The sequence below is a fragment of the Argopecten irradians genome, chromosome 8 (genome assembly GCF_041381155.1).
Source record: "Argopecten irradians isolate NY chromosome 8, Ai_NY, whole genome shotgun sequence".
NCBI classification, from domain to species: Eukaryota; Metazoa; Mollusca; class Bivalvia; order Pectinida; family Pectinidae; genus Argopecten; species Argopecten irradians.
Genome location: NC_091141.1, coordinates 33,967,056 through 33,994,596, shown reverse-complemented (window position 1 = coordinate 33,994,596; position 27,541 = coordinate 33,967,056). Strand labels below are relative to the sequence as shown.

Below are 27,541 nucleotides of genomic sequence, written 5' to 3'. Positions count from 1 at the left end.
CATCCCAGCATGCCACAGGCCTAATATCAGGTCTCTAGGCCTCTTAGTTATTCACAAGAAGTTGTTTAAAGAATTTTAGCCTATTTGACCCCTGTGACCTTGAATGAAGGTCAAGGTCATTAATTTGAACAAACATGGTAGCCCTTCATACCAGCATGCTACAGGCCTAATATCAGGTCTCTAGGCATCTTAGTTATTCACAAGAAGTTGTTTAAAGAATTTTAGCCTATTTGACCCCTGTGACCTTGAATGAAGGTCAAGGTCATTTATCCGAACAAAACTTGGTAGCCCTTCATCCCAGCATGCCACAGGCCTAATATCAGGTCTCTAGGCATCTTAGTTATTCATAAGAAGTTGTTTAAAGAATTTTAGCCTATTTGACCCCTGTGACCTTGAATGAAGGTCAAGGTCATTTATCCAAACAAACTTTGTAGCCCTTCATCCCAGCATGCTACAGGCCTAATATCAGGTCTCTAGGCCTCTTAGTTATTCACAAGAAGTTGTTTAAAGAATGTTAGCCTATTTGACCCCTGTGACCTTGAATGAAGGTCAAGGTCATTTATTTGAACAAACTTGGTAGCCCTTCATCCCAGCAACCTACAGACCAAATATCAGTACCCTGGGCATTCTGGTTCTTGAGAAGAAGTCGTTTAAAGATTTTGGCCTTTTTGACCCCTGTGACCTTGAATGAAGGTCAAGGTCATTCATTTGAACAAACTTGGTAGCCCTCCATCCCAGCAACCTACAGGCCAAATATGAGTACCCTGGGCCTTCCGGTTATTGAGAAGAAGTTGTTTGAATGAAAAGTTTACGCACGGCGCACGGCGGACGGCGCACGGCGGACGGCGGACGGGCGCACGGCGCACGGCGCACGACGACGGACGGTGCATGATGACAATAGGTCATCCTGACCCTTCGGGTCAGATGACCTAAAAAAACAAAGAGATCCCAAAAGAATTATCTATGTCAGTCAAAGGAAGGAAGGATATTTTCTATGCTGTATGCCTCTTTCCCTCTACTTATGAAATATTTGATACTCACACAGAATATCATTATACAATGGTCAAAATCCAGGATGACCATCTGTCACCCATCTTGTTTTCTAATCGACCAAGAGAAAAGTATATTTACTATTTCAAAAAGCATCCTTCAGCTTGTTTTGAAAATAGTGATAACAAACTTCTAGCGTCAAAATCCAAGATGGCTGCCTGTAGGTCATATTGATTTCTATCAGTTTCCAAATGCAGTTGGCATACATAATGTATCTAAGCACAAAGGGGAACTGACTAACATATCCCTTCAGAAGATTCTGAGAGAACGTTTATGGAGGGATAGAATAAAAGCAGATCTGAATAATGAGCCAAGGCAATCAAAATTAGTTTCCTTCACCATGTGAAAAATATGTGTGAGTGTGTGTGTGTGTGTGTGTGTGTGTGTGTGAGTAAGATATATTGTAATTATAACAAAGATAAGTGTAAAGTTAATTTATAGAATAACAAAAGACTTTTTTCTCTTCATCTCTTATTTTCTCATCTTTCTTTTAAAGATGCTCCACCGCCGACAGAGCATAAATGATACTCATCATCTGAACAATAATTGGTGTTTAATCGTGTATATATATGTCTAATTGACAGAAAAAAATAACATTAAATAATTTCTTTTGCTTTTGGTGTATGTGCAATCAGTACTTCCTTCCATATAGGATATAGTGCCACATATTTTTTTCAGGATGCATTTAATTATTTTTTACATTTTTAACTTGGAAGTAAAATCAGAAGCTCAAACTTTTCATTGATGGTAATGGTGAAAAGTAAGTAACTTTTGTAACAGAAGAAAAATACAAAATCGTCTGCTCATGTTTTTATAGTGAAAATATACCATTTGTCAGCGGTGGAGCATCTTTAATGATAGACTTATAGAATCTGACATGGGTCTGTCAAATGGACAAAAATATCTCAAACTGTTGAGTGCAAGATTTGGGCTAAACACCACAAGGCTTGCCGAGATATCCCTCTCACTTGACACATCCATGCATTTTTTATTATATTTTCTCCTATATGCATTAAAAAAACAATGTAAACATAGTAATATTCAAGTACATGTATTTTCATTGTACTGTTACCACTAGTTGCCTAGTGTTTGAGTTGTATTTTCATAAGAAACCACAAGAGAGCCTTGCATGTAAAATGTGAGAAAAAAAAATTGTATCATCTATTGGTGTTAAAACTCTATATTTTTTGTGAAATCTAATAAAAGACACAGAGAGAAGAACCCACAGAAAACCATGAAAATGTGAATTGTGACGATTGACATCAGTTTTGAAAAATAAAAAATTTTGCGAGCAGATAATACCATGAACCACTTGTATTGAAGATTATTTTAAAAGCAGAATAATGTATGCCTATAAACAGTGCTTACAGAGCATTAACTGTTAATGTTGTATGAGAAAGCTTATACATCTTCTTTTTATTTTTCTAGCAGAGTACAGTGATATAAGGAACAGACTGAAAAGAAGCTTTTCAACGCTAATCTTGTCTATTCCTTGATTATAAATGTGAAATTCACAATTAAGCATTGTAATGAAATCAATACAGACATATATAGACCTAAAATAGATGTATTTACTGACTCTATGCAAAATATTTTCACATGACCTATTGACTTTTTCAAATGTTATAAACTGTCAAGGTTCTATAATGAATATTGAAATGTTCCTGTCTAAATCACCAACATATTATTTAAAATTTCTTTTCCCATCTAACTTATATGGCTGCAAGTCTTATAAGACACGATTCTATGATAAGCAGTATACATCGACTGTTACACGCTTATTCAATAGCAATACTATTATTCTTTATCTATACTTACTCGGCGAAATGGAAGACGTCAAAAACAAATTTCTCCATTTTGATTCCATTAGGCTCAGTGGGTTTGACCACCTCTTTGTCATCACCAACGTACGGGATCTTTTTCTTTGCTACATGATGTTTTAACTGGTTTTCTTGTTCAACCCTGAAAAACAAGGATGTTTTAATATATAATGTAGAACCATATACTACTGCCTAACTGATACTGCCTGCTACCCATCATTTCGGACAACGGTTACTAATCAAAATTGAACCAATAGTGCTCATCAATGATTTTTTTCCTTTATGTTCATTTTGACTCTTCCTTTTGGCAACCAAATGACATCAAATGTCTTCAAAGCCATTGCACTTGTCAATCTTTCAAACATCTACATCGTACATAGCAATTTTCAGGTTAACCAAACAATACCTAAATTTTGACCAATCAGAAGCCTTCCTTTTATTTCTATGGTAACCAATATTACTGCATATGATATGTGAATTAGTCATAGGCATTCATATGTTACATTACTTGTCATAAGACTTTTTGCGCCTTTACAAGTGGTCACAAAGGTTAGTTACTCAGTTAAATTTCATGGAAGTTTGAAATTGAACAGATAGCTTAGGAGAAGTTTGTAGCTTTGGAGAAGTTGGTAGTTTAGGAGAAATTTGTAGCTTAGGAGAAGCTTGTAGCTTAGGAGAAGTTGTCCAGATGTTGAGACGGGGTTATTCCAGTATAACATACTCCCATTTCCACTCAATTTTATGAGGGGTAATTAAACTGGCTTGTGTTGAAAAATTCTTTGTAAAATTTATAAATTGTGACTGGTATATATTCTACATTTGTTAACTGAGTTTGAGGTCAATGTGTGTTATGTTGAACCAGAGGACTAAACTGTTGTCTGAAGCCAAAGACAGTACAAAATAGTGTAGGGAATACAAGTTAGCAATAGACCTAAGTCTTAGACTTGAAGGACACAAGATCTTACTGTGACACGTGTTTGAGGAAATCCAAGGTAAAGTAGTGGTTACAGATGTTGCCCGCATTAAAGGTCAGTTGTCCATTGTCCTGTCGTAACTCGGCCGTTTTCAGTGTGATTTCACTGTACTCCACCACCTGGTAACGACCATCCACTTTACAGACCACGCCAACGGCCTCAGTCGGAACAGTCTTCTCTACAGCCTAAAATCAACATACACAAAAATCATTAAAAAGAATCAATGCTAAATTATAAAGAAGTCCAACTGTTTCACAAATTAATGATTAGCTCTATTAGATGTCCAATCATAATATATTAAATAAAATTTGACATTTGTTAATAATTCTTGCCGAATGTTATCTTCAAGACAAAAAATGAAAAAAATTAACCCTTTTTGAATTAAGGACCAATAATTTCATCCTTTTGTACGTAACTTGGCCCAGCAGGCACCATAAAACTATTCTCAGACAGATTTTCTGCTCAAGTATATGATTTTACATAGGCTTGAGTAAAATCAAATGTCTGAGAAACTTTTATGGTGCCGGGCCCTGTTAGCATATACAGGTCAGCATACAAAAACTTGGATCACAAAAGCAACATTTGAGAAACATCATTAAGCTTGTTGGTGATATCAGATACAGGTTTCCTTCAGTAAATTCTACCTTTGCTCCACATTCAGCATTCTTCGTCCTACAGAAGCCGATGAAGACTGGGTCGGCCATTTTGACGAGTATATTGTCTACACAGTAGACATGTATGTTGGTCACGCCTCTTTTCTCCATATCCTCCAGGACATTCCACTTCCGCAGGGCCCGATACAGACCACCGTTACCATCTATAATCACACATCAGAAACATGTACAGACGTGGGACATCAAACACATATTTACAGACCTCAATGTTATAGTTCAAAATGTCCCTTAAAACAAATTAAAATTGTGAATTACATCTTGGTCATTATTATATATAGAATGTTGTTGAGATTACTATCTACAGTTATAAAATTGCTAGGATAATAAAAATAGGTTGTAATTCTGTTAAAAAAACTTTCTGAGAAGAAACCTAAATGGTATGAAAATTAAACATTTTTTTTTACATATTTTCCCCAATTCATTTAATAACTACAAATACTGTAGCAACTGTGGCATTGAAATACACTATAATGAATACATCTAAAGCAGAATAATACCAACTAGACAAACTGACATTCATCAGAAACGACCCTGTTGAAGTTAACTTAATATATACATTAGTGATATTCAGACCTCTTCAAATTATCACGACATTCAGTGTCCCCAAATCCCCTTGAGCTCTATACCAGTTTTTCTTGAAATTGGATGATTTTAAATCCTTTAACCTTTTAGTAACCATTGTACGTAGCTATTACCATGTGCAATATCAAAACAATAGGTCAGTGAGTTTTTGAGGAATTTATCTGGAAATCAACTGTGAAGGAACAAAGCAAGACATGATGATTCCCTTGGGCTCCCATATAAAAAGTTATGTTTACACTTAAACTGTACAAGGAACAGTAAATTTTACACCTGACCAGTTGCACAAAATTTTGTCCTAGCCATTGTTATAATGCTATCCTATTACATCCCAATGCATACAGTCAAACACAGTGTGATAAAGTTACCAAATATATTCATCTTCAGTGGATTTGTAAGACTTTTAACACATTCACCCTTGAAGATGCATTTAGCCTCATCAAAATCAAAGAATAGACCAGTCCATTATGAAATTTCAGGGGTGAATGATTGAATTTAAGACTGACCATTATAAAATATTTTAACTATAATTCAGTAAGTAGATCCAATCCATACATTGTTACAATGCTCTTGCCACTTGACTTCAACAAAATTGAATATGCAAATATACCTGGTACAAGAATTTTGAAAGGAATTTAATTATGTTTACTGAGGTCAAATTAAAAACTTTGTTCACTCCTCACAATACTATGAATAAGATAGTGGCCTGACATGAACTGTGTGATACACCTGTAATCAGCATTATGTAACAGGAATACACTAATTTGCTGGCAGAAGAGATAACGCTGTGTAGTTTGTGTGTAATGTAAGTCAATGTAAACAGTTGGTGTTTGTCTAAGTATGTCAGCTGATAACTCGTCCAGAAGTATAAACATGGCCAGACACTTACGTCCACAACGTCAAATTCCACTTAAACGTCTTCAACATAACATTCTGTCTGTAAACTTCACACAAGAACAGGATATAGGTGGTCTTAAATTATATTTACCAAGGTAATGTAAAGCACTTGTGTCAGTTCTTGTAATTATGGAAAACAAACTGAAAACTTTGTCATTTTGTTAAAGGTATCAAATGAGGTCTGGAGCCATATCTTTATATTTATATCAGCATATGTAATTTTAATCAACAATGATCGATCACATTAACGTACGTTTTGCGTATCAATCCCCCCCACATTTACCCCAGGTAAACCAGATTTTACGTCATGGCTACATCATTTGTTGTTGACAAAAGTTAAGATGACCACAGATATATTGTAAACAATATTAATGACATACATATATGGGTGTACATAGTCTTAATGATTCCTTGGAATTGATATCAAGCTTCTTACTTTATGAAGGATTTGATAAAGAAGATTTGAAAATTAAGGTTTGAGAATGAAGAAAAAACAGGATTGAATTACATGCAAATTTTCTTGCCTATCCCACTTTCTGGATTATCGAAATCATCAATCTGTTATGTCCTTTATACAATTGTTTCAACATAAGAATTGATCCCATGTTTGTATGTAATAATAGCAGTAAAAACAAGAGGCCTAAAGGACCTGTATTGTTCTATCGCTGCCCTGGCATTGTTATGCCAAGTATGGATTAGTGCTAATGCTTTTTAATTACCTGCCTCCTTTTATTTCTCTGTATTTTTGGAAAGCAAGTGTATGGAAGTTTCATCTTCCAATATTTGTTGAATCAAATTTCAATTAAACTGTCATACAGTGCAGATCAGATTTCAAATATCACAGATATTGGACTGAAAGCGCTTTTTTTTAACAAGTTTTTCTTAATTCAAATTCATTGCTGTTTTTCTGACATGTGTGTGTATACCTGTTTATTGATTAACATCATCATAAAGATTTTGTTAGGAAAGATCGAAAACAAAAGATGAACTTATAGTGAATAATTTACGAGTGCAATCACACATAATCTGAATGGTCACAGATGTACAATAATATGAGTCAAGTTGTATGTACAGAAACTGTAACTCGTCCCAGGCATCACTAGGCATTAATGACCGATGAGAGCACTCGAACTATTTGTATTAGACCTTCAGATTGGACATCCCCATATCCTAGTGTCTCCAAGGCATGAAGAGTCTATCAAGCCTGTCTAAAAAGACCACCAAGGGACCAAGAAACAATGGCTATACAAAATGATCACAAGGTCTTATACACATATATGTAAAATTGTGTTGAAATCATAAATGGATTATTTGGGACACTGAAAGTAATTAAATTGATTTCTTTTGTAAATTGACTAATGACTAACTATGAGCAATAATTTTGGGAAATATTAGCCTGAATTTGGTCCTTTTAAGCGACATTCACTTTTCAGTTTTTTATTGGGTTAAATAGGGTACATACGGTATGTGAACTGATGACCTGATGATCATGATACAGTAAAACCTATTTTAGTGACCACCTCTGTATAAAGACCACCTGCATAATAAGACCAATTTTAACACAATATGATCTGTGTATAAAGACCTTTTTTTAGGACATTGTCTTTATAGATAGGTTTGACTGAACATGAAAATTATGTTCTTAGAAATGCTGCAGAGAGGTTTAGATGGGATTATTATAGATATTTTAAATTTATGATAATATGAAATTTTATTAATCTTCTCATTCAGCCATTTCTGTGATACTTACCAGGAGCAAGAGCCACCTTGTCTGTATTCGCAAGAATTATTTTTCCATCAAATCCTATACATGGCAGAAGGCCCTGTTCAAAAAGTATGATATTCTCTTTCTCAAGGCCAAAGTAGTTGTGCTGCTTGAAGTAATCGTTTGTGGCTTGTTTTGTGTGCTCACTTGTCATGATATACCTAAAACACAATGTTGCATATCACATAATTATGCTTTGTTTCTCATTATTTCTATTGGTTAATGCATAGTCAAATGGAGGTTAATACTTCCATATCGACCTGGTGTTTCTTATAATCAGAAATGCAATTATAACATTGCATTCACACCTAAAGCATATTATTATCAATTATGGCCCTTTCTAAGGTCAATATAGTGCTATACTAACCAGAATTGAAACAATAATGACCATGGAAATAGCATTATTCTTGATTCTACCAGTTTGGTTTAACACTAGAGAGTGGCTGAAGTCATTAATTCATTCACCCCTGAAATTTCGAAATTGACCGATCTAGCGTTTGATTATATGAAGAGCCTGAATGTGTCTTCAGGGGTGAATGAGTTAAAATTCTATATTTGATAATGATACATTGATTATAAAATTGCTCAATGCCAGTGTAACTTACCATGGAATGGTGCAGGCTTTGCCCGTCTGCTGTGTTGCCAGTCGCTGGAGCCGGAGTAACCTTTCTGCCTGTAGTTGATACAGAGTTTTCCCCGAGGGCAGACCTACATTGTACATGCCCTTGGGGTAGGGCACCCCTAGTCGAGTTCCCTGTCCCCCCGCCAGCAGAAGGACAGCTACACGATTGTTTCCCACCTCTTCTAGACCTGAAACATATAAGAGAAACTCCTTTAAACTGAAAGAATTTTACTCATTCATCCCTAAAATTCCAAAATGGACAACTCCGGCCTTTAACTAGAAGAATCTAAATGTGTCCTTCGGGGTGAGTGGGATGTCATTGAGCTAGGGTTTTTATTGATTTATCGACTTAAATTCAATTAAATATTGATTGAAATTTTTTTTCTTTTTTTTTTTTCTTTCTAAAATTGAAATGAGTTGTAAATTGTAATAGAAAATGACAAATTGTGTTGATTAGAATGGAACCCATAGCTAAGTGCATTACAGAGCTTTTTCTCCCTACTTATGAGAATGGGGCCCAGGGCTTTGAATTTGGGAAAATGTGCAACAAATCAAGATTTGGGGAAAATTATGAAATAGGAAATAAATCATAACGAATAAGATTTTTTATTTCCAGTTTAGTTTATGTATTTTTCTGAAGCCAGTTCACAAATAATGAAGCCTAATTTTGATTTTAGGAAATTTAAGATTTGAAATGGGGAAAATTATAAGGCTTTGTAATGAGGAATGGGGCCGATTTTCAGTCCCAAATCATGCTGAAAAAACCCCCTGCATTATGTATAAAACTCTGGGCAAATTATACTGTATTTCTATACTGAGCACCACTGAAACCAGAAATCGAACTGACGATAGTGAAACAGAATTATTCTCTGTCAGTTGAGTGACAGAGATGGTATCAATCAACATTGAAATACATGTAATAGTAAAATGATAAAAATAAAAGCCACTGTGAGACCCATTTCATTTTCAAAACTAACCATGTAGTAACTCAAATTAATTATTGAATCATAGTAAAATCCAATTACCCAGTGATTATCCCCCACATCAAACTTGTAGCACATTTACTTCCTCCAGACTGATAAGACATACAGTTACACATGTAATAATACTTAGAAATGTCTGCTTATAAGTCGAGAGTAAATATGTTGACAAAGTCAAACCAATACTGTATCATAAATACTAAATCTCATTTATCTTTCTGTAAACTAATAAATATATCATACAATCTTACATTTTTGTTTCATTGAAGTAACTTTCATAGTTACGTGAAAAACCAATGGCCTGATATTGTTTCAAATTGAAGTGTTAAAAGCTGATTTAAAGCTCTACACACATGATTCATTTTCACTGAAAATTGCAGGTTTTGCAAATTCTAAAGGGTCTAGCAATTAAACAACGCAATACGTGTATAAAAAAAAAATCATGAAAAGTAGAATATAATAATAGTATAATAATACAATATAATATAATATAATAGTATAAAATGGTTGATCTTTTTTTGAAAATTATAATGAATGAACAATTAATTGTCAAATAATGATCCCTCCTGATCCTCCATCGACTAATTAATATACAATCTCTGTATAAACATATGCAATGTAACTTAATTCTCTATAAGAAAATAGTACAGAATTTAAGGGGAAAATCTTGCTTATAAAGAAACTTTCTTTAACTTCTATAATTTTTTCCTGAATCCTATGGGCAATTCGGAAGTTAAAGAATTTCCTTAAGTTTAGGTAAGGAATGTTCATAAAACTGGGTTGAACAGCTTAATAAATTTAAGTGCAAACCTCATATGACTAAACATTTGAGGTTGAGACCAGTAGCTTTGATAAAGCCTTAATGATGACTACCCAACACAGGTGATCGGGTGGAAGTATTTGAGGATAAAACTTTCATGTAACAGGTAGTTTGTTTGGGTGCAGTAACTGAAAACACCCAGCAATACTGGAATTCTGGTAACATGATATAGACAACCCCAGATGTAACGGGTCGCCCTGACAATTCACTATCGCTAATAGTCTGATATATATAGTGATACTTCAAACACTAACGTCTAACCATGCACGTACAGCCAAACATTGACAGGGTATATAAAACCTAAAATGTCTTGAAAATTCACTTTTATAAAACATTAAGAGTAGGACAAGGAGGACTTTTATCCCATTAAGTATTATTATCAATCTAAAATCACTAAAATATCATTTCATCATTTTTAGTCAAAATTGCAAATATTTTGACCAGAGAAAAAATAACCGGCTATTATCCAAAATCTTGTAGAACCTAATTGCAATGTGGGCAAATGGCAGTAGAAAATTACATCCATGATACAATTTGGAGATGAATATTTCATTAACTCTATGAGCACTTCGTAAACAGTCGTTCAGGTAACGTCAGTCTACTAGCTTTCTACATGTACACTGGCCATACACTATAGTGTTTAAGTGGTAATTCTTAGACATAATTCTGCCATAATACATCACTGTTCCCCCTCAAGGCCAGTGACTAGACCAGTAGGCTGGTGGTTTTTCCACTTGTACTCAGACTGTTGTTTGGAACCTTACACATCTGTATAGGTTACATACCATATACCATATATCGGGTATATGTACTAGAAGGTCAGTATATGTTTTGATTACAATATGGGACAAGGAAGTAATTTCAACTGTGTGGACAAAACAAAAATGTCAAACTTTCGAGGCGATCTGCCCATTTATCAAGACATACAAAACGAACAAGATTACATAATAGGATACGAATAGTTTACAATATATATACAAATGTTGTAAGCAAAGAATTCAACGAGACAATAATTATTATGAAATCAAAATGCAGAGAAAATAAATTGTCAAAAATTATTCTTGTAGTAATTAATGACCTGACTTAAAAAAAAAAATGTCTTTCGTACGGTTAAACAACTGGTGTAAGTAATCCAGCTGATTTTTTCATGTCAATAGATTATATAATTATACAGTTGTAGATCTATATATAATACCATTGACAACTGAAAAGAATTATAGATAATCTTGTTCAGGGTAAATGTAAGAACTTATGACATGGTACTTGAGATTAACCATATTTGTATACCTCTTACTTGATATCAAGTGTGGTTATAGATACCTCAAATTAACACTAACGTTGTCTACCAGCCGCGGGTGTCTTAATACTCTTATTGATATCATTCACTGCCCTTTATTTCTGTACTGTATTTAGGGGCCGACATAGCTCATTCCCAATCAAAAGTAAAAACAGTCATATTTTTCCCAATTGTGGCTAAATTTCCCAATGATTTCTTTTGAAAAGATATAAAATGGACAAAAGAAATATGTGCTTTTGAAAAATTAAGGGAATTTGCATGCGAGCAAAGACTTTAAATTTCAACTTTATGGATTTTATATTATGTTTTATAACTTAATATCATGATTTAATGATAGATTAGGGCAGAATATTAATTTATTTTATAAAGCATTCAAAAGTTGATATTGCCTTCTATTGTAATTCTACTGTTAAAACATGTCCAAGGTCATGAATTTATCGACACAAGAGCTGACAGTCAAACTTGTATTTTAAATGATTTCTTGCTGGCCCATTCTTTGATCTAAGTCTTGGCCAATATGTAGGGTTATTTATAACTGCAACAAAGCAAACAACAACCTGGCAGGTTGCACTGTAATTCAATAATCCTGACACACAGAAAGATTGCCTGCACAGCAGATAAGTTTATAATCAAGAAGGAAGCTAGGCCACTTCCTAGTTGTTATCAAACTGCACTTTGTAATTAAATGTTTTAGATTAACAGGAATATTATCAGTATGGCCCTTTTAACATACAGATCTATGCTGACATATCTAATGATATAGATTATTACAAAAGTGTGATTCCTGTATCTCTGAATACCTACCTCAATTTAGGTACTGATAATCAGAATTTATCAGTTATATCTAAATGTTTATAATCAACTCTCTAGTAATTGATAAGAGGCCTTTAATTTAAATTAACAATATTATTACATTGATCTCAAATTATTTGTTAAGAAAATGCATAGTCATGACTAAGGATGAGCTGGGATTTCCAATCTTGATTAAACTTTGAATGAGGCATGGGTAATTAATTTATTAGGCCCAGAAATAAAAAGAATTAACAGAAATAGGAAATAAACAGTGGAGAAAAATTGTGACATTTTATATTATGATATTAAACACAATATCATATAAATATTTAGGACACCTAATATATGGAAAATAGTCAAGGAGACCTATATTGGTACGCTACAGCGCCTCCACATGTACATCAGACACATTTTGATTTGTAGCCTAGTATTACTACGTATATACATCCTAGTTCTGGTTGTGAGATATGTATATATTATGTACCTATGATTTATGCATAGAGGTTGATTTCCCACCCACACCGTAAAATAACCACAACTGTAGGATTATCTCTGTCCAGCCCAACAACCAAGGAAAGGAAGACAGGTATTTTATGGGGTTAGATTACTATGTGAAAGGGTGTAAACCATATAAGACAAATATTGACATGTGACTTGGGTCAACAACTATCACTTATTAGGCCCTCATAATGTATACCGACAACACTCAACATCATAGAAAAGTAGCCTCCAACATCACCGAACATATGACTTTTGTAACTACTGTTATAAAATTTGTATTATAAACAAAACATGTATTAAAAAACACAGTACACTTTCCTGAAAGGACAACAACTAGAATTTGAACTGAGCAAAAAAATGTAATATTTTATTCCATCAGCTGAGTGACAGAGACCTATATAGCTAGCATACATAAAAAGTATGTACATGTATAAGCATCACAGACTTTCTACTGAATTGTATTAGAATTTGCAAATCAATAATTTTCATTATAAAGATGAACATGCATGTTTATAACATACACATTGCTGAACATGTTTACAACAAATTCATGTTTATACTGTAGAATTGTTTTTCAATTCCAGTCAAGAAAGTAGAATCTATTAAATTTAGTTATTCATTTGAAGTGATGTAGTATGTTATATTATATATGACAGAATGGACTGGGACAGTTGTTTGTGACAAGGTGATTTAGTTCATGAACCATATCCAGCTTGTGTCCAGAGGTCCCTGGTTCAAGCCATCGCATCAAGCTTGTCTCTTAAATTTTCTTCTCTCCTATTGCAAATTTAAAATTGACAAGCTTGTCTCTTAAATTTTCTTCTCTCCTATTGCAAATTTAAAATTGACAAGACTCCTATTACTACCCGTTTCAAGTATTGCTGACCTTGTAAGTAAATTGTGTCTTCAGGGGCAAAACCTGGAGAAAGGAGGGAGGATATTGTGATGGAACAGGACTTAATGGTCATCGCAACCAGGCAACACAATTGGTCATCGCAACCAGGCAACTCAATTGGTCATCACAACCATGCAGGCAACTTAATTGATGATCTATAATTATACATGTAGCTGATGTTTTGAGGTCTGGGGTTTGATTCTGTCTTGTATAGTTGTTTCATTAGCAAACAAGCATAGGATTTGCTGTAGGTTCTCCAAAAATCAGGTCCTTCTCAGATAAAATTGGGTCCCCTTTTGTAATTTGAACGGACTTTCAGAAAAAAAAGTGGGGTCCATTTAATTAATTCATTTTCTTTGCTAAAAAGGGAGACGACGACAACGTAAATGCAACCCTGGCACAGGTGTAATTTTTAGTTAAACTTTACTACAATATACTTATAAAACACAAAAGCTCTCACCTATCCTGTTGTATTCTTTCAACTCTTCTTGACTACTTCTTGTCACACTGCCACAGACTGTTGCTGGTAGTGGTTCTAGTAAATCATCAATTTTGTCTGATGCATGATTCAAGCTTTCCATAGCTTGTTTGAAATATTTATTGATATTTGAGTATTCTAAATGTTTTAATTCATTGTACAATTTTTCTTGGCTATTTGTATCCAATAAATCCCAGTATCGTAGTAGCTGACTTTGGCCATTACTTTCCAATTCTGTCTTCAGGGAATCTAAATCCATTTTCAACTGATTAAGACCCTGAAAGTCAAACAAATGAAAAAAATGTATGTATTTATACTATACAAAATACAAGATAATTATTTTGGCATAGATTGTTTCCAGCTATGATTCCAAAAAGCAATTATTATCTTTATAAACAGTCTGTTGAGATTGATAATCATGCAACTTATCACAAAAGATCTAAAGTACTAAACAATAAATAGCTGATCAATCAGGGTTTGTGTGTGTAATCTATATAAGTACCGGGTAGTAGAGCTCTATGGTCCTCCTCAGATAAAACTGAGTCCCTCTGTATAATTGGAATTGATTTTCAAAAAACAAAATACTGTATTTCCACCCAATAAGCACCCAGGGCGTTTGAAAAATTGAAGAAAAAAAGAAAAATGCAAAAGTGTTAATAAGACAAAATTATTAAATCTATAGTTTTGTGTAGTTTTGCTCTTTATTTATGCCTGGGCCACTGAAATTGAGGCCTCAAAAAGGGGGAGGGGCGCTAATAGGAACATGGGCTCCTATTGGGTCAAATATGTATATCTATAAACTGTATTTATTTCACATCAGTTCTGAAACTTATACAAATATGTGTCTTTCAATAGCCTGACGTTACATTCTGTATTAAATCAAGCAGTAGGAGCTCCAGTCAGGTGTAAGAATGGGAGGAAACCAGAAAAACCAGGGAAACTCCTCATGATCTTGCAGGTGTACATGTTATACACATCTGTGTCAAGAATCGAACACGACCAAAAAAATTAGACAAATGCTGAAGTGGTTTATTTTACTTCCAATTGCCATCCGACTTATCTGTCTAAAAATCTTGTTATACATGTAGATTTAGATCTGATAAATGATGCTTCTAAAACTGACAGCTGTCAATGCAATCTGATGTTATTTATATAATGCCATTATAACACTCAGGCATTCACAATGAACAAACCATGCTTGCCATTACCGGTAATATAACTGCTTAAGGCAGAACCGTTTATATATATACAATATATGTTATACTGTTACAGGTGACTAGTCAAAAATGCGAGTATATTGACATTATCTCAGTAATCAATGTAATTACTTACTAAAGAAAGTGCAATATGAAAAAAAAAATTGATGTTGAAAGCTAAAGGCAACAAACGAACAACATGTTACATGTCATATCATATAAGCAACTGTCAGATAGTGTTGACGACCAACGTACCTGGTTTGGCCTATTTTTGAAGCACGCAATCAATAAATGTTCAAATCTAAATATCAGCCATGTGTTATACAATAACTCACATTTAAAAACAATAGAAAATGTCCTTCTTACCAAAAACACACGATGTGATAATCCTTAGAACCACAAATCTACCAGAAAACGTGACTGCAGACGACGCAAGTATACAAACTTGTGAGATCAACCCACCGGTACCGGATGTAACACGTGTCACAATTTTGGCAAAAAACATTCCGCGCAATATAGTTCTCTTTCAGTTTTACACAAGGAAACATTGAGATATTTTATCACAAATAGTTGATACACTTTTAAATACGTACCTTTCAAAAATCTGTTACATATTAAAACTTTACATCGTCACCTGAATTTTAGCATCAGTTTAAACGCGCACCTGTTCGCGGAAGAATTTTTGATCCGGCTCGTTCGATGCAGACAACCATTTCGGATAGGTAATTTAAAAAATACTTAGAACTCGACCAGGAAGTCCTTATTCTCTTCATTTGTTGGCTACCCGACAAAATCATTGTAAAACACAAAGACTCCCCTGAACATTTGCTAATACTCGCACCCCCCCCCCCCCCCCGAAAAAAATAAAAATTAAAAACGGCAATAAGCTTATCTATTTGTTACTGGACATCTTCCAGATTCCAGATCATATCAATTACGAATTGTATATAATACTATCATTTTTTAGTGTTTAATAAAATAAAAATAGATGCCTCTTTCAAACATTACATGGTAATTATGTAAATGCCGGATAAGTATTAAACAAATAGTATTATTTTTGCCGCGGAAAAAATAAAGCACTTCAATATTGTCTGAATCGAACACGCCGCGAATTTCTCTTCAGAAACTGTGACGTTGTACGCACGGAAGTGACCTATTGAAAATGTTGTGGTTCAAGTGCAATGAATTTATACCTGGAGCAGCAATAGGTGTAGGTTTTATCGGCGTTGCATTGAGTTTTTGTCTATTTCTGTACGAAGTTACACCTGTGCCAGATCTCCATGTAATTTGCAGGTAATTTAAGAGCCAAAAACACCATTGCTATTCATTAACTATACAAGACCTTTATCACATGATCACATCACAGGGCCATGTATAAAATAGCCAGAAATACATATAAAATTACATTTGTATTTCTGGCTATTTTTTTTCATAGAGAAAACTATACATGGCCCTGTGATCACATCAGAGTGTCTGTCTATATCTCATTGTCGTCAGTTGTAATGATCTTCTCTGGTGACAAACTAAAGAAGATTCACAGCACTATTGCAGAGCATTATAGATTAATTTGTTATGACTTATTTGAAGTTGTACTATTTGAAGGGGAACAAGGGAAAATATACTTTCCTACATGTCTAGAGTGCTCTGACCAGGAATCAAATCCGGGACCTTTTTTGATTATTACGATTTGACTGGTTGGACCAAACTGTTCGTTTATGAATTAAAGATGGATCTGGTAGTTTTATATATTTTCAGACAAACCTTCACAAAGCCCTCACAGGCATGTATACAAAAACACTTTTAACACATATACAACCTACTGTTAACAGGTCGGTCAGGATTTATACTTTTAAACCAGAAATAATCACTTTTAAAAACAGTTTAAAGAAAAGCGTTTGATGTGTGAACTTAGTCGCGGATGAGAAATGCCATGATTTAGATGGTCATTGCTTAGCTATGCATTCACCAACACACTAACCAACTCTGAACAACAACAGCAGAACTTATGTCAGAAGTCCAAGGATACAAACAACAGACGCCTTGTCAAATTTAGAGAACAAAAAAACCGCTTTGCTCAATACCAAAGTAACACACTCTAAAAATGGAGCATGACGAACAAAATATCAACAGCTTCTAAGGATATAGAACAGGTACGCCTAACAGCAGTTAATAAAATATCAACAGAGTAAAAGAAAAAGTCATTGATGGCCCAGAGTGAAGAATTAGATAGACAGAAGGAAAGGAATACAAATATAATCAAATTCAACATCCCTGAAAAACAAGAGAGATGGTACAACATGAAGAAAAATAAGATGAAGATGACATCCGACTTCTGACTTCGAAAATAGGTATATTCATGAGTTAATTACACACTTTCGACTCGGTAAATATGATGAATCTAAAACCAGAACCACTGAAAGTAATTCTAGGTCTCCGAGCAACAGAGGAAAAAGATACTAGAAAACGTTATGAACATCTCTAAGAAGAACTGACCCATAACACCTTTAAAAAAGCTTGCTATTAAACGAACAAAAAACAGTTCAAGAATAAATGAATCACACCCACTTAGATTGACACAGAAAGCTGCAACAGACTATCACTAAAATAGGATCATGCTCACCACTGTCGATGAACAGTCGACTCCTGATCAGACTATCCTTGGGAAGCTGTTGTCTCGCTAAATCAGGGCAACCTAGCATGCATGTAGGGAATAGGTTTTACCAAACCACTGTACATATAGACTTCTTTTAACGACCTTCTCATATTTTATATCAAATGTAGACATTTTTATCTACTAGAGATGGATGAACAGGAACTTGATAGAAAAATCTTTACCTACGAATAAAACCTACACACTGAAATCCACCAAAACAATAAATATAACCTCTACTCTGGAACATAACAGTTTTTATAAAATACCAGGATTTAGATCTTCACCAACAACACGAAGGACGTGGAGTAGCCATTTTAATCTCGGAACAAATACTGTCCAGCAAGTAAAATTTACAACAACCTATGAAGAGTACCTATCTTTGAACTCTAAGTTGAAGGGTAATGGAGACAAGCTACGTAATGTGCTTAAGATCTACCGAAGACCCCCAACAGCACAGCAGAGAATTTCAGCTTACCTAACAAACTTTAATGAGAGAAATTTCAACTAGCGAAACGCAAAACACATTCTGATCACCTGGAGATTTCAACTTACCTGAAATAAATTGGACTGACCTGGACCAACATATTACGTCCGAAAACCATATAAGTCAACTCGTTATCTTGGAGTGTGTACGAGACACTTTTTATAACCAACATATCCATAAATCGCTACCAATTATAGGGAAGCGTCAAAATCCATCTATACAGGATCTAAAGTTTTTTCGCAATGGACGATGACAGATATGTCCAACGATTTAAACTCTGTCCGAAGAATCCGTCTTTTAAAACTGAGTGGTATCCCATTGGATAATCATACTAAACATAAGGAGTGAATTATCACAAAGGGGCATTAACGAACGCTACCGAAGAACTAACCTCTGTCCAACTGGCAAAACATCATTCAAGTTGAGGACATGTCAAACGACCCAAGCAGGAATGTTCACTGTTGAAACCATACTCAACTAATTGAAATAAAATACCCGTGAAACAAGACAATCCCCCAGTTAGGAATCGTTGGCAAGCCCCACTTACCACAAGCCAAGCAGGGTCCATCCTACAAAAAGGCGGAAGTGGGTCTACCATTCATTGTAAAACAGAAAAGAAACTTAAAAAGTGGTACAGAGAGCCAGGAACACTGCAACCACGACATATCCGACGTTCACACTATCATTATAGAAAAGAACCTAGTGCAAGACTCAAGATAACAGCAAGCTCTTTAGGGAAATTATGGTCGGAGAAGAAAACAACAACCGGAATGTCTAGAACCAACGTGGGTAAAAGCGGATGGTTACACACACACCACTAACCACAAATGAAACCCGCCAATGGCCAGCTGAATAACATACTTTTGGATCAGTCATTAAACCCTCCAGAAAGTGAAGATCCATCCACACGTTCCAATGATACCATAATCAAAACAGAACTTCAAGATATCGAATTCGACAGGAGTATATAATAGGAAAAAACTATAAAGCAAAGTGAACCCTAATAAAATTCTCCAGGTCCTGACGCTCTTTTCATCCTAAACTTTCTTGTTGAAACTTCAAATGAAATATCACAAAAACCCTTGGAAATCATATTCAGGAAATCTTTAGACTGAAAGGGAAAATTCCAGACGAATGGCGAATTGCAATGGTGACACCCTTTATACAAGCGTGGAATCCACAACAAAGTGGAGAACAAACCGGTCCAATAAGTCTGACTTCAATCCCAGCAAAATCTTCTCAAAGAATCATTCGGGACAAACACGTAATTCCATATGGACGAAACCATCTCTTTCACAGAACATCAACATGGCAATAGCTGGTAAATCGTGTACTATACCAACCTATTGAGGTCCTAGAACATTGGGCAAAGCCATAGATTAAAGGGAGTAATGACGACGCTATTTATATTGACTTCCATAAAAGCTTTAATTAGATAAATTCCCTTCACAAACATCAACTTAAACAACAAAAGGTTACGGTATTCACTGGAAAAGTACTGAAGTGGATAGAAGACCTTCCATCCAAACTACAGCAGACGAGTTGTAATTCATGTGAAACTTCTGTACTATAGAATTTAGACCCATGGTGTACCACACGGGAGGTAGTGTCTTAGGTCCTGTTCTATTTCTGATATATATCAATGACCTGCACCGAAGTTGTAACATAGCTCACCATACCAATTAATTGGCTGACGACTCTAAAATTTTTATTAAAAATAAACAACCCGCACCAAGTCTCACGAACTTCAAGCAGGACATAAACAATGTAGTCATTCTGGACTAGAGACAGGAAAATGTCCGTTGGAACACTAAAAAATGCAAACACCTCAATATAGCAAACTAGAAACAAGACACGCATTATTCCTTTCCCACAAAGTGAGACAAATAGAGAAGGTACAGTGTAGAAGAATTTAAGGGTGTACCTAAGAAGAGGAAACAATGTAAAGGTAAACAAGAACAGTACATGGACCGTCTCCCCGCTGTAAACTCCGCACTAACCGACATAGCCAAACGAAGCTTACAAGAGCTGAGTTTACACTATATATTGTACAATGGAATATAAATATATACCTCGTAGTAGCAGAAAAATGCACGACCAAACCCGTAACCCCCTATACAATAGACAGATGCTGTACTTGCATTGTTGAGCTACCTGGTTGCTACTTACTTGAGCTGATCGAATGCTGATCCAGAACCTATAGTATATATGTATACTCCAATTAAAAGCTGGGGGAATAAGTCAAGCAACAGGAAAATAGATGTGTACATTATAATACATATACAGTAAAACTAAAATTAAAGTAGTTAATTTTCAACACATTTCAACCTGTGTAAAGACCACTTGGCTATATATATAAAGACCAGCTTTAGACAGGTTTGACTCTACAGTGCAAACTGCCTTAGCGACCATCTCTGTTTAAAGACCACCTGCTTATTAAGACCACTTTCATAGTAACTTCATTGAACACATTTGGCCTTTGTATAAAAATCTCTTGGCTATATAGAGACCTTTTTTCTCTTGTCCATTGGCTGGCGTGGGTGGTCGATATAAACATGTTTGACTGTATTTACGTATGGTTCAAAGAAATGATATCAACAGTTGTATTCCAGATAACACTGGATCCTTACGAATGAATGTCTTTAGGATACAAATTACTTGTAGTGCTTGTGGTAAAATTTGGAACAAAGAAATATTATTTAGTATGGACATTAACAATTTTCTCATTTTTTAGGCGATCAGTCCCTTTATCATTTCATGTAGAACACAAACTTGGTCAATGATACTTTAATTGATATATAAAGATAACAGTAGAAATACTGCGAGCAATAACCACCTACAGGTGCTTTTATGATCAAGTCCCCTTTCTTGATATTCTGAAAGGCTATAAATATGGCAGATTCAAACCTTTATACACTATAAACCAACTTTCTTTTGCATGCCATAACTTTCAGTACTTTTAATTTGTGCTTTAAGTAAACTCACAAAAAAAATTTATCTCCGTGAATTAATAGCTCCATTACTGAATTAAATTGATATGAATTTCCATTCAATTTTTAAATCGGCGAATGTTAATCTTCATGAACATGTTTTGAAACGGAAATCAGGAAATTTAGTAGCCACGAAAGAAAGTTGGTTTACAGTATAACACCCATGTGGCTGTAATGACCATTTTGTCTTTAATAGTCATTATAAGCTGGTAAAAAAAATTGTGCTTATCGATTGTTAGCTCACCTGGTCCAAAGGACCGAGGTGAGCTTATGGGATACCGCAGCGTCCGGCGTCCGGCGTCCGTCGTCCGTCAACAATCGACTTCTTCTCCATAACCGCTGGTCGGATTTCAATAAAATTTGACTGGTAGCATCCTTATGGGCTACTAACTGAAAATTGTACAAATGATGGGGCTGACCCCCCGGGGGCCTGAGGGGCGGGGCCAAAAGGGGTCAATTTGGCTATTTCCATATAAACGACTTCTTCTCTGAAACCAAGCATGGGATAGCACCCACAATGCAATGGTAGCATCCTTATAGGGTGGGGATTCAAAATTGTACAAATGATGGGGCTGACCCCCCGGGGGCCTGAGGGGCGGGGTCAAATGGGGTCAATTTGGCTATTTCCATATAAACGACTTCTTCTCTGAAACTAAGCATGAGATAGCACACATAATGCAATTGTAGTATCGTTATAGGGTGGGGATTCAAAATTGTACAAATGATGGGGCTGACTCCCGGGGGGGCTGAGGGGCGGAGTCAAAAGGGCTCAATTTGGCTATTTCCATATAAACGACTTCTTCTCTGAAAGCAAGCATGGGATAGCACCCATAATGCAATGATATCATCCTTATAGGGTGGGGATTCAAAATTGTACAAATAATGGGGCTGACCCCCCGGGGGCCTGAGAGGCGGGGTCAAAAGGGGTCAATTTGGCTATTTCCATATAAACGACTTCTTCTCTGAAACTAAGTATGGTATAGCACCCATAATGCAATGGTAGTATCCTTATAGGGTGGGGATTCAAAATTGTGCAAATGATAGGGCTGACCCCCCGGGGGCCTGAGGGGCGTGGTCAAAAGGGGTCAATTTGGCTATTTCCATATAAATGACTTCTTCTCTGCAACTAGGCATGGTATAGCACCCATTATGCAATGGTAGCATCCTTATAGTGTGGGGATTCAAAATTGTGCAAATGATAGGGCTGACCCCTGGGGGCCTGAGGGGCGGGGTCAAAAATGGTCAATTTCCATATAAATGACTTTTTCTCTGCAACTTAAAATGGGATTGCGCTCATAATGCAATGGTTACATCCTTAAAGGGTCTGGATTCAAAATTTTGCAAATGATGGGGCTGACCCCCCAAGGAGCCTGAAGGGTGGGGTCAAAAGGGGTCAATTTAGCTATTTCCATATAAACGACTTCTTCTTTGCAACTAAGAATGGAAGAGCACTTATAATGCAATGGTAGCATCCTTATAGGGTTGGGATTTGAAATTGTACAAATGATAGGGCTGACCCACGGGGCCTTAAACGGCAATAGATGCGAGGTCAAAAAGGTCAATTAGGCTACTATTTTCATATAAATTACTTTGTCTCTGAACCTATGTATTGGATAGCATATTTGTATGGTATCAAAAGCATCATTGTATGGTTGTGATTCAAAATTAAACTTTGGGAGTCAATTTTGCTTATTTTTCTAATTGTCAGATTCTTGTGATAATTACTAACAAAAAACCAGGTGAGCGATACAGGCCCTCTGGGCCTCTTGTTTAAATAAAATATTTTCCAGAATGTCCCAGGCCTCGGAAGAGAACCTTGAAGTATTTAGAGCGGAGAGAAATGAGGCGTTTGTGCTTGGTTATACTGGAGAGGTGGGCAGGGAACTTATACGGGACATGGCTTTGCTGAAGGCTTTTTCCAAGGTTTACCTCATAGGAAGAAGATATATCAATCTTCCTGACCACCTAGGTCCAGAATTTGTAAGTAATCAACTCATGGTCATCGTCTATGTAACAGTCATGTAAAAAGGTCTACAAATACAGAGGTGATCGGAAGTATTTATATATAGATATGCAAATTTTGCTGAACTTATTCTAATTCAAAGTCTTGAAGAGTTGATTATGAATTTTCTGGGATTAATTAATGAGTTTATTAGTAATTCTTTGTCTTTTTAGAATGCAGAGATGCCATACATTTGTTTGATCAGATCTTGATTGTCTTAACCATGAATAAAATGTAATGTTATTTACTAGGGGTTTTTTTTGTAAAATTTTACATTGTAAGGCATGGCTGCTGTGAAAAAGTTTAACATTTGCTTACCCAAAAGACACTATATAATGTATGTATACTTATATGTAGATACCGTATTTGACCCAATAAGTGCCCTCTTCGCTATAAGCGCTCCCCCCCCCCCATGCCACCTTATTGAGGACTCAATTTCACTGACCCCAAATTAAATACCGACTGAAAATATGAAAACCTTATAAGTTTCTTTATTTTATTTCTTTTTGTAAGTTTTTTAATTTTTCAAGTCTTCAGGGTGCTTATTTTGTCAAATACAGTATTATAACATACAGATGTGTAAAAGGATTGGACTGGGTCAATCATCAGTGACCAGGTAGCTCAGTCGATAGAGCACTTGGCTTGTGTTCAGAAGGTCCCGGGTTCAAATCCCGGTCTGGCCCCTACATTTTCTCCTCTCCTGTTACAGATGTATTGATATATATTCTGTTTATTCCGTTGACAGGAACAAGTGATTGTGGATTATGATGATTTAGATTCTTATGCTGATGTGTTTCGAAATGTCAAGTACGGATTCTGTTGTTTGGGCACCACCAGAGCAAAAGCAGGAAAGGTTTGTTAAATCATTTTACTTTCTACTTCTGCTTACCATAATTACTGTACTTAGTGTCCAAGCACATAAACAATGTAACAGAGAGAGGAGGGGGCGTTTATCAGGGCATCCAGTTGACATTTGACCTTTAGGTAAATAGCAGATTCAGAAGTCAAATCATCATTTCCCATGATCAGAAATCTGAAGAGTCAAATACATACTCTACTGGCCTTGGATGCCCTGCTTATTTTGGAACAAAAATATAAGTTATGGTTAAAAAAAAAAGAGTGATACTTTAACCCTTTCTGTACTCATGTTAAATAAGCATCACACGTTGTAAAACAAAGTGTGATCCATGGGATAGGGGGCATTCATATAAGAGTGGGGTGAGTGGCATTTATAGTGTGAGAGGTGCTAATTATGATGAATATAGTTAACATTATTATAAATCATTGAATTTGATATGATATGTACATATACCTTGTACATCTCATGCATGTAAATACTGGTAAGTCCTTTTCTAATTTCTAATGACTCTGACCGATTATTAATTAATTTAATGTTTATATTAACTAATGTCAAATATGACTGGAATCATAAATACAAACATGATAGACAATTTAATAATTCTTAGACTTTGACATGTGTCCGAACTGGGAAATTGCTTATATTTACATGAAACAACAGGTACTTTGTTGGGAAAAATACCAAATACCTTTTGACTTTTGTAATAGACCACTTTGCTATATATAAACCATATGCATTTTCCCTTTGTCGCTTGGGTGATCGTGTTAGACAGAGCTGACTGAATATATTGTTCTTTTTAGAGAGGTTTTGTAAAGGTGGACCACGATTATGTATTAAAATCAGCAGAACTGGCCAAGGCTGGAGGATGCAAACATTATTCAGTTTTGTCATCTCAAGGTGCGGATAAAAACAGCTCGCTTCTCTATCCTCGCACCAAGGTTAGTACATTTATGAGTAACTCATAACAATATACTCTTCTAATTATAACGTTTACAAAATGAAACTAAAAAAAGTCGGGATGCCTCTATTATCTGCAGCTTTTATATATTCAGATACAACTTGTAACCTTGAAAATACATGAATTGTCAATGTTAAGGTCCTATATTTTTTTTCTCTCTATTTCAAACATTAAAGGCCCACTACCTTTCCGGAGCAAAATTTAAAGGTTTCTTAAAAACATTAATAACAAAAAGAAAATATATATTGATGGCTTAAGATGAGATTACAACACCAAACATATGCAAGATTTCCTGTCAAATATACGATAACAGTGGAGATTCATTTCGCTGTTTTGCCTTCTGGCGCAGTGATAGTCAACTACCGCGTGGCATTTAGGACGATGGCGGGAAACATAAAACGACCCGCGTTATGAAAATTAACATTTTATTTATTCTAATTAAACAGTTCTGAAGGTGATGATAAGTGTGCTAGTAAACGTATAGTTAATAACTTCTGCGACTCTACAAAATTATTGATCTCGTTTTACATTCCTATTTTAAAAATTAAAAGCCGTTTCGGAGAGGTAGTGGCCCTTTAAAAAAATAAAGTCATATATACATACAGTTGATTAGCTTTACTGTATATGTACATTATCTTTTTAGGGTCAAATGGAAGAAGCCCTGAAAGTAATTCATTTTGAGCAACTGTCATTGTTCCGGCCAGGGTAAGTACGATTATACTCATATCCACCAAACACAGTAAAACTAATATCAATCTAGAACTTCTTTAAATATTTATTATCATAAATTACATCTGTAACTCATTCATCCCTGAAATTTCATGATGGACTGGTCTAGTCTTTGATTTAGTAGAGCCTAAATGTGTCTCCACGGGTGAATGAGTTTAACATTCACTTAACATACTTGAAATTCTGTAAATATCAATAAGTTTTGAACTTTTGTATTCCTAAAACATAGCATCTAAAGTATTTCTTAGTGGCTACATGGCTTTCCTTTAACTCATTCACCCCTGAATTTTCATAATGGACTGGTCCTAGTTTTGATTCAGAAGAGTCTAATGTGTTTTGAGGGGTGAAGGAGTTCATACAGATACATTGTACTTATCACATTATGCTATTTAGAGAATCTGGAGAATTGAAGATTCAAAAAACTCTTTAAAGGTAAAATACATCTAAATTTCTCTTTTCTTCCAGATTGATTCTCTGTGATAGAAGGGAAAGTCGTCCGAGCGAGACATTCTTCAGGACCATTCTAAAACCGATGGCCTATTTCTTTCCAACAGCTGTCACGACCCCAGTACAAGTGATCGCTCGAGCGATGATCAATGATGCCATTCACCCCATTCGACACGAACCAGTGTTATTATATGAAAACAGAGCTATCCATTTCCTCTCTGGTATTTCTAAACAGTGTAGCTGAGAATTTGAGCGCAAGCTGTAAATTGTATTTGCTTAAATTAATTAATTTGGACATGAAATACTGCTGTGTATCTCTGTAAGACAATGTTTTTCTTATAGTTTTTTTTATAAAATTGAGCAGAAATGTAAAAGTAGAATTAATTGTTCACAACATTGTGTTTTAAACTTCATAGATGAGGTATATATTGTATATTTAGAGTTTATACTCAAAAATACTGTATGTACAAGAGGTTTGCAGGCTACCAACAGCAATACCAGTTTCCTGCCATGAGTATGATATGTCAAAACAGACCAATTTTGGGTTTTGACATTCTTGCACATGTAATTACTACCATCTCAAAAATGTCAAGAATAATCTCCCTTTTCTTTGTGAAGTATTTCAAGCCCTCTTTGTAGCAAGTTAGATTGTCCTTGATTTAAAGGGGTTATTATCACTGTCATTATATCCACCCCTGGACTATGTCATTGGTAAACTTAAGACATTTCAGGTGAAAAAACTGACTAATTACAGGTGTAAAGAGACTTCCTTTGAAGATTACAAAAGCGATACTTTCAACTTCAATGCCACACAATGTGAAATGATTTGATTCTTTTGATATATGTACGTTAAATTTCATGTTAAATATCATGTTTTATCTGTTGTCTAACACAGAGGACAGACCCTTCAGATTAGCTATGACATAGTGCGGGTTGGATATTACAACAGTGATAGTAACCCCTGGAATAATGAGGGTATTGATGGTTGAAATTTGATTTGAGTTGCTTTTCAGAAAATTTTCTTATGAACTATATTGATGTGATAAAATATAAAACTTTAGATATTTCCTACAGGTTGT

The 27,541-nt window shown here is 35.2% G+C and overlaps 2 protein-coding genes across 7 annotated transcripts in view; one reads left to right on the top strand and one right to left on the bottom strand.

The window, feature by feature from the left end:
- The window catches only part of LOC138330180 (UDP-N-acetylhexosamine pyrophosphorylase-like), a 25,405-nt gene extending 9,546 nt beyond the window's left edge, over positions 1 to 15,859 (bottom strand). For all 4 annotated transcript variants that reach the window (XM_069277614.1, XM_069277616.1, XM_069277615.1 and 1 more), the window contains exons 1-7: positions 15,707 to 15,859; positions 14,127 to 14,421; positions 8,365 to 8,569; positions 7,745 to 7,920; positions 4,489 to 4,661; positions 3,836 to 4,029; positions 2,869 to 3,012 (exon numbers count right to left, since the gene is read on the bottom strand). In XM_069277614.1, coding sequence (XP_069133715.1) covers positions 2,869 to 3,012; positions 3,836 to 4,029; positions 4,489 to 4,661; positions 7,745 to 7,920; positions 8,365 to 8,569; positions 14,127 to 14,403 — 1,169 coding nt within the window. In that variant the 5' untranslated portion in view covers positions 14,404 to 14,421; positions 15,707 to 15,859. The remainder of the gene's footprint in view (positions 1 to 2,868; positions 3,013 to 3,835; positions 4,030 to 4,488; positions 4,662 to 7,744; positions 7,921 to 8,364; positions 8,570 to 14,126; positions 14,422 to 15,706) is intronic.
- On the top strand, positions 5,819 to 27,541 carry LOC138330181 (oxidoreductase HTATIP2-like). Of its 3 annotated transcripts, none has more exons than XM_069277620.1 (6): positions 5,819 to 5,902; positions 23,258 to 23,447; positions 24,215 to 24,322; positions 25,129 to 25,266; positions 25,930 to 25,991; positions 26,481 to 27,541. In XM_069277620.1, the coding sequence occupies exons 2-6, from the start codon at positions 23,259 to 23,261 to the stop codon at positions 26,704 to 26,706; spliced, it is 723 nt and encodes a 240-aa protein (XP_069133721.1). In that variant the 5' UTR covers positions 5,819 to 5,902; position 23,258; the 3' UTR covers positions 26,707 to 27,541. The 3 variants fall into 3 exon arrangements, with proteins under 3 accessions (XP_069133721.1, XP_069133720.1, XP_069133719.1); XM_069277619.1 differs by lacking the exon at positions 5,819 to 5,902 and adding an exon at positions 5,953 to 6,089; XM_069277618.1 differs by lacking the exon at positions 5,819 to 5,902 and adding an exon at positions 16,456 to 16,633.